Genomic DNA, 8,526 nt, shown 5'->3' with positions numbered 1-8,526 from the left:
TGGTGCAGCACCACTTTCATGGCATGAGCTCTCCGTTCTCTTCCTGGAGAAGTTCGTGCCGCAATCTCGCATGGAGGAGCTGCGTAGATAGTTTGAGCAGCTATGTCTGGATGACATGTTTGTGACCCAATATGAGATGAGGTTTTCAGAGTTGGCTCGTCACACAGTTTGGTTAGTTCCCACTGATAGGAAGAGGATTAGGAGGTTCATTGATGGCCTCACATATCGGTTGCGGTTGCTTATGACTCGGGAGAGGGTATTTGGTGCTACTTTCAATGAGGTGGTTGATATTTCTCGGTAGATAGAGATAGTCCGTAGTCATGAGCATGAAGAGAGGGAGGCCTAGAGGTCTTGAGGTTTGGGTGGGTATTTTGGTTCTCAGGGCCCGATCTAGTCCCCACCACCATTATCGGATTGGGGTTGCTATTAGTGTAGGGAGTTTGGTCACATCAGGAGGCAGTGTCCCCGTCTCTTAGGAGGCCCATTTTCATAGAGGGGCCAGACTACGACTTCAGCACCAGTTACATCACCACCCGCCCATCCAGCTCGGGGTAGGGCTCAGGTAGATAGGGTTCGCTTTAGAGGAGAGGCCGATTAGGTGGCGGCCAGGTCCGATTCTATGCTCTTCCTGCCAGAGCAGATGTTGTTGCTTCAGACACAGTGATCATATGTATTGTCTCAGTATGCCACAGAGTTGCTTCTGTATTATTTGACCCTGGTTCCACTTATTCATATGTATCATCATATTTTACTCGTTATATGGATATGCCCCGTGAGTCCTTAATCTCATCTGTTCATGTATCCACGCATGTGGGTGATACTATTTTTGTAGACCATGTCTATCGATCATGTGTAGTGACTATTGGGGGATTGGAGACTAGAGTTTATCTCTTATTGCTTAGTATGGTTAATTTCGACGTGATCTTGGGTATGGATTGGCTGTCTCCATGTCATGCTATGCTGGATTTTCATGCTAAGACTGTGACGTTGGTGATGCCGGGTTTTCCATGGATCGAGTGGAGAGGTTCTCTAGATTATGTCCCCAGCATAGTGATTTCTTATTTGAAGTCCCAACGGATAGTTGGGAAGGGATGTCTGTCATATTTGGCCTTTGTGAGGGATGTTGGTACTGATACTCGTATTATTGATTCTGTTCCAGTGGTGCGAGATTTTCTGGATGTGTTTCCTACAGATCTGCCAGGCATGCCACCTGACAAGGATATTGACTTTGGTATCGACTTGGTGCCGGGCACAAAGCCCATTTCTACTCCTCTGTATCATATGACACCACCTGAGTTGAAGGAGTTAAAAGAACAGCTTCAGGAACTTCTTGATAAGGGGTTTATTAGGCCTGATGCGTTGCCTTGGGGTGCACCGGTTCTATTTGTGAAGAAAAAGGATGGTACTATGCGGATATGCATCAACTATAGGCAGTTGAACAAAGTTACAATCAAGAACAAGTATCCTTTGCAGCGGTTGAGGGAGGAGAAACTTTATGCCAAGTTCTCCAAGTGTGAGTTTTGGCTTAGTTCGGTGGCGTTCTTGGGGCACGTGTTGTCCAGTGAGAGGATTCAGGTAGATCCAAAGAAGATAGAGGTAGTTCAGAGTTGGCCTAGGACGTCCTCAACTACGGAGATTTAGAGCTTTCTCAGCTTGGCCGGTTATTATCATCGTTTCGTGAAGGGTTTCTCGTCTATTGCATCGCCCTTGACCAAATTGACCAAGAAAGGTGATCCTTTCAGGTTGTCGGATGAGTGTGAGGAGAGCTTTCGGAAGCTCAAAACTACCTTGACCACCGCTCCAGTTCTAGTGTTGCTTTCAGCTTCAGGCTCTTATACATTGTATTGTGATGCTTCTCGGATCGCTATTAGGTGTGTCTTGATGCTGGAGGGTAGAGTGATCGCTTATGCTTTGCGTCAGTTGAAGCCTCATGAGAAGAACTACCATGTTCATGATTTGGAGTTGGCTTCCATCATTCATGCATTGAAGATTTGGAGGCATTATCTCTATAGTGTGTCTTGTGAGGTATTTACGGATCATCGGAGCCTCCAGCACTTGTTAAAACAAATTGATCTAAATTTGAGGCAGTGGAGATGGTTGGAGCTGCTAAAGGACTATGATATTACTATTTTGTATCATTTTGGAAAGGCCAATGTGGTAGCAGATGCCTTGAGTAGAAAAGCGGTGAGTATGGATAGCCTTGCATTCATACATGTTGGTGAGAGACCTCTTGCAGTTGATGTTCAGGCCTTGGCCAACCAGTTCGTGAGATTAGATATTTCGGAACCCAGTCGGGTTATAGCTTGTGTGGTTTCTCGGTCTTCCTTATATGATCGCATCAGAAAGCGCCAGTATGATGATCCCCAGTAGCTTGTCCTTAAGGACGCAATTCAGCACGCTGATGCCAGGGATGTTACTATTGGGGATGATGGGGTGTTGAAGATGCAAGATCGGATTTGTGTGCCTAATGTAGATGGGATACGTGAGTTGATTCTTGACGAGGCCCACAGTTTGTGGTATTCTATTCATCCAGGCACCGCGAAGATATACCAGGACTTGAGGCAGTATTATTGGTGGAGGAGAATGAAGAAGGATATAGTGGGGTTTGTAGCTCGGTGCATTAATTGTCAGTAGGTGAAGTATGATCATTAGAGACCGGGTGGAATGCTTCAGAGGCTAGAGATTCCAGAGTGGAAATGGGAGCGTATCACCATGAATTTTGTAGTTGGGCTCCCACGGACTTCAAGGAAGTTTGATGTTATTTGGGTTATTGTGGATCGGCTGACCAAGTCCGCGCACTTCATTCCAGTTAGGACTACTTATTCTTCGTAGCGATTGGCTGAGATTTACATCCGCGAGATTGTCCGCCTTCACGGTGTGCCAGTTTCCATCATTTCAGATCGGGGCATGCAATTTATATCGCATTTTTGGAGAGTCGTGCAGTGAGAGCTGGGCACCCAAGTTTAGTTGAGTACAACATTTCACCCTCAGACGGACGGAAAGTTCGAGCGCACTATTCAGATATTAGAGGATATGCTACGTGCTTGTGTCATAGATTTCGGAGGTTCTTGGGATCAGTTTCTGCCGCTCGCGGAGTTTGCCTACAACAACAGCTACTAGTCGAGCATTTAGATGGCTCCGTATGAGGATTTGTATGGGAGACGATGTCGATCTCCGGTGGGTTGGTTTGAGCCGGGTGAGGCTAGGCTATTGGGTACTGAGTTGGTTCAGGATGCTTTGGACAAGGTTAAATTGATTCAGGATCAGCTTCGCACGGCGCAGTCCAGACAGAAGAATTACGCCGATAAGAAGGTTTGTGATGTTGCTTTTATGGTTGGGGAGAAGGTACTACTCAAGGTTTCACCCATGAAGGGTGTTATGATATTCGGGAAGAATGGCAAGTTGAGCCCTCAGTATATTGGGTCGTTTGAGGCACTTCAGAGGATCGAGGTGGCTTACAAGCTTGCCTTGCCACCTAGTTTGTCGAGTGTGCATCCAGAATATCATATTTCTATGCTCTGGAAGTATGTCGGCGATCCTCCTCATGTTTTGGATTTCAGCATGGTTCAGTTGGATGGTGATTTGACTTATGATGTGGAGCCGGTGGCTATTTTGGGTCTGCAGGTTCGAAAGTTGAGGTCCAAGGACATAGCCTCAGTGAAGGTGCAGTGGAGAGGTCAACCAATTGAGTAGGATACTTGGGAGACCGAGCGGGATATGCGGAGCAGATATCCACGCCTATTTGAGACTCAGGTACGTTTCTAGACCCGTTCGAGGACGAACGTTTGTTTAAGAGGGGGATGATATAGGGACTCAGTCGGTCGTTTTGAGAGTTGTAGCCTTGTTCCCCTATTTACTACTCATTTTATATTTTATAGCTGCTATGTGACTTACCGAGGTAGTTGGTTCGGGTCCGGTGAGGTTTCGGAATGAATTGAGACACTTAGTCTCAAGGTTGAAAACTTAAGTTGAAAAGGTTGACCGGATGTTGACTAATGTGACTCCGGGAGGGTTTTTTTTGGTTCTGTTAGCTCTGTTGGGTGATTTTGGACTTAGGAGCGTATCCAGATTATGATTCGGAGGTCTGTAGTTGAATTAGGCTTGAAATGGCGAAAGTTGGAAATTTATAAGTTTGACTAAGGGTGAACTTTGTGGTTATCGAGATCGAAATGGGTTTTCGGAAGTTGGAGTAGGTCTGTGGTGTCATTTGTGACGTGTGTGCAAAATTTGAGGTCAATCGGACGTGATTTGATAGGTTTCGGCATCGTTTGTAGAAGTTGGAATATATTAATTTTCAATAGGCTTGAATTGGGGTGTGATTCATGTTTTTGATGTTATTTGATGTGATTCGAGGGCTCTACAAAGTTCGAATCGTGTTTCAGGACTTGTGGCCAATTAAAATTATCATACTAATATTTGTAAGCGCCTATATAACTTCGTTGTAACTTATCTATAATTTCTCTCGGACATTGTTCTGGAATTGGCAATGTTGATTGATGTTCCATGAATTCCATGCCGTCATCGTTCTCAGTGCTAAGTATCTCATTGTATTCTTCTTCTTCCCTAGTGGTTAATTTTTCAAAACCAAGATTTCTTCTTTCGAAATTAATCTAATCTCTGAATAATACGAAAATCTCTAGGTTGTACTCCGCTAATGAATGTTTATGATCTCCGATTTGAAATCTTGCCGCTAAAAGCACTCTCTGATGCTACTGATGATGCTTGAATAGCCAGGATATCTCGGGCCATTATTGAAAGTGTTGGAAAAGTAGTTGTTGTAAAATATTAGAACCCCCGCCAGATCCACTAGGAGTGCCAGTACCGGTGCTAGGATCCGCTATTAGTCCGGCTTCTATTTTAGCTTGTATCCATAAAGCTTTGTGCTCCCTACCTAAGTGCCTAGTTAAACCCCTCGTCCCACCACTTTTGGTGTGCGCAAAGTTTTGCTTACATATTCCACATGTAGCACGTTGATTGACTTTATCATATTCAAAAAAAATTCATACAAGTGATGTTTTCGGACGTTCACCCTTAGGCTTACCCCTTACAGGAGGTACAAGGGGTAAAGCTCTAGACCGAGATTCAGTTTGAGTTGGAACTTGTTTTGCGGGACTAGTGGGTGTTTCATCTAAATCTTCTTCCTCATTTTCTTCATCCTCATTTTCTTTGTCCTCAATAAAAATATCATTTCCAGATTGTCTTTGTAAAGTTTTATGATCTAGTTGTTCTCCAAAATTAATATTATAACATGCGGGGGGTTGGGAAAATGAAGTTTCATCAACATGAGTCATTTCATCTATATGTTTTCTAATTCTAGGAGAAAGGGTTAGGATTAGGATTACTACTACTTTCACCTTTACTACTTTTTTACTAGTTTTTTAAAGCCAAATACATTTTTAGGTGCCATAATTTAAATATGAAATTAAATTAAAAAGCTAACACAAAAATTAAACACACAAATGAAACACGAAAATAGAACACGTAAAGTAAACACAAAAATTATATATTAAAATTAAGAGATGGATCGAGTGCACCATGATTAAATATTAAAACTTGAAGAAATTGTCCAAAATATTGCTCCAAATACTTGACGAATTAATTTGAAGCTTGAAAGTTGCTCCAAAAAATTTGCCCAAATACTTAAAACTTATCACTTGATAGTTGATAGTGAGAAAATTGAGAGAATAATATAGATAGAATGTAAGAGATTTGAGAGAGAATGATTGATTTGTGTGAGAAAAAATGAAGAAGGATGGAGGTATTTATAGTAAAAAATAGGACCAAGGTGAAATGTCAATCTCGTTCCATCTCGTGTCCCGTTTAACGTGAGTCCATCCCGTTTAAAATTAAATGGGACGGGGACCGGGACTGAAACAGGACGGCCCTTCCAGTTGGACAATCTTAAGTTAAACATATTTTCATAATACTATTCATCGGATTTGAACGTCATTTTGAGTTTCTCCTTTTTTAAAACTTTAAATTAAGAAACAGTCGCTAGTCATCCTCGTGACTTTGAAAAGATGAACGAAATCACATGTAGCAAAATGTTCCGCCATGTGATAGAGTTCTAATTAAAAAGTCAAACGCATTTTGTTGACTTCTATTACTTTTTATAGAGTGTTCAAATATTTAAATTTTATTTCAAAAATTTAAGGCCTTGTTTGTCCATATTATTTATCCTTTTTTCAAAAAATGTGTGTACATAAAATTTTGCTAAGATTTTGAAAAATGAGTTTTTCAAAAATAAAAGTGATTTTTTCAAAATTTTAAGAAAAACTTTTTTCACCGCTCACAAAACTATAACATTTTTTCGCGTAAAATAAATATCCAAACATAATTTCAAATATTATTTTTCAACTTAAATTTAAATACTACATTTATCAAAAATTATAATTTTTATGTCCAAAAGCCTACCAAAGTTTTTATATCCGAATTCACCATCAAAATTAAAAATTTGACTTTTAAAAGTTGAGCTCCATCAGAGAAAATAATACATAGTACTACATTATTGCAACATAAAAATCTTGTCTCTAATAAATTTACTGCGTATTAGGAATCCCCAAGAAGTTTAATAAATATCCTCTTTTTACATCTAAAAAAAACGATTAATGAAAATAAATCCATACAAAAAAAAATTTAAAAAGAAAGTAACAATTCTCATCACCAAAAGCAACCGATACGCCGACAACAGTGGGCAATCGTTCATTTTTGGATTTTCTTCCCCTTTCTTGAGATAGTCTTCTCAGCTGAGCTAATGGAGGAATTTACTTATCAATGCACAGTCAGAAAATTGTAGTATGAAATTGGAGCATCTTTCTTTTTTCCTCCATTTTTGTTTTATTTTTCAAACTTTATGGAGTTTAGCTAAACAATCCACAGATTCTTGTGCTCTCTAATCCATGGCGTTGGGACCAGCACAGGCTTTAAGAACAGGGCTCCAAATCCACTGAACCAAAAACTTCCTTCCTCTCCGTCCGTTCAAATTATAAGTCCGGCCATCTCTATCCTTCATTACCTGTCCAATGTACCCACCCCCACCCCCTGTACCATACAATCCCTCACACAAATCCCCAATCTCCGTCGGCGCAACGGGATCTTCCCCTGCATACCACGCATTCACTAACGGATTTGATGATAGCTCAGCTAGTTCGTGACCTATTACGCTAATCATGCCGTCTACTCCGACGTCTCCGTTTGGTGATTTCAGTGCCCCGGGCCCACCTCCTCCCATGTACCCCGGCACCGCGAATGGATACGCACAAACTTCGGGACATTGCTTCCCGGAGTTGCCGACCCAAGCGTACGGAAGCGTGTAACCCACTTTCGATGCGAAGGTGAAGTAGTGAAACCCACAAACTGCTCGACAAAAGTCCTGCATCGTAACGTCGACTGAAGTTAACACGAGGTAGATCCCTTTTTTATGATCGACGGTGAACGGTTTTGATCGAACGGCTTCGGCGATGACGTCTTGAATGGAGAGACGATTAAGGTTTTTCCCCTGAGAATACTTATTGTCAGAGTATTCCCCGGCGATGAGTACGGAGCGGGAGATGTTAGCTCCGGTCTGGTCAGTGTACAAGGACACTGTGCTCCACCACTCCGCGACGGAAGGAGAAGGAGCAGCGCGGTGGTTGAAAGTGGAAACGGAGAGAAGGAAGTCTTTAATGAGGAGTTGCTGTGATGGGGCCCACTTGCCGTACCAAATGAGGTAGATATTGATCGGAGAAGAGAGAACTGGACCCATATGGTAACGGAGGTTTACCAGGTCTGATGATCCCTCGAACTTTTTTGAGGAAGAGAGTGTCATAGGCGGCAGCTTTGGGTTGAAGTAGTTAGGATTTTGCAGCTCAAGAGTTTGTGCTGTAGGGGAAGAAGCATTGTTAGATCGAAACTGAAACAAAAGGAATAAGAGAAAAAGGTTTAGTATAACTCTAAACATTATCAATGGAGGAGAGAGATGTGGAGCTTAGGCAGCTGAGGGTCTAATGTGTGAGGACAAGGGAAGTTGAAGGGTGGGGGCACATTTTATAAAGAGGAGAAGAAGGTGTTGTGGTAAGAAACTAAAGACCCGTTTGTCCATATTTATTTTTTTTCGGCTTTATTTCTAAAATGAGTTAGTTCATAAAATTTTGTAAGTTTTTAGAGATTTTTTGAAAATAATTTTTGCAAAAACCAAAAATTGATTTTGATTATTTTTTTAATTTTTTCCGAAAAAACTTTTTTCCCTACACAAAAAATTGCAATATTTCTTGGAATAGACAGATAGCCGATTATATTTATTGTTTACTTTTTCTAGTCATATACATTGATTATACATAATTACACACATATAATACATATATGTTTTCTTGTGAAACACATACCAAACATAATTATAATTTTTATGTCCAAACGCCGACTAAGTAAAAATTTATCCACTTAAAATATTTATATCAAGTCAATGAATATAAGATATATTTTTTAATATGTGCATGGCTAGAGGTCACATTTGGAGATCATGATTAAATGCTATGCATTTTGCTTTGA

The 8,526-nt window shown here is 41.1% G+C and overlaps 2 protein-coding genes across 2 annotated transcripts; one reads left to right on the top strand and one right to left on the bottom strand.

Annotated features, from left to right (window-relative positions):
- Positions 1-903: 903 nt before the first annotated feature.
- LOC138900622 (uncharacterized) lies at positions 904-4,726 on the top strand. Its single transcript, XM_070187725.1, has 3 exons — positions 904-1,340; positions 2,409-2,482; positions 4,641-4,726. Exons 1-3 carry the CDS (start codon positions 904-906, stop codon positions 4,724-4,726), a joined length of 597 nt encoding a protein of 198 aa, XP_070043826.1.
- Positions 4,727-6,433: 1,707 nt separating this feature from the next.
- On the bottom strand, positions 6,434-8,049 carry LOC104096376 (protein EXORDIUM-like 5). Its single transcript, XM_009602739.4, has one exon. The coding sequence runs from the start codon at positions 7,937-7,939 to the stop codon at positions 6,893-6,895; it is 1,047 nt and encodes a 348-aa protein (XP_009601034.1). The 5' UTR covers positions 7,940-8,049; the 3' UTR covers positions 6,434-6,892.
- Between the last annotated feature and the right edge of the window lie 477 nt (positions 8,050-8,526).

This window comes from Nicotiana tomentosiformis, chromosome 10 (genome assembly GCF_000390325.3).
Source record: "Nicotiana tomentosiformis chromosome 10, ASM39032v3, whole genome shotgun sequence".
NCBI classification, from domain to species: Eukaryota; Viridiplantae; Streptophyta; class Magnoliopsida; order Solanales; family Solanaceae; genus Nicotiana; species Nicotiana tomentosiformis.
This window is presented reverse-complemented; position numbering and strand designations above follow the sequence as displayed.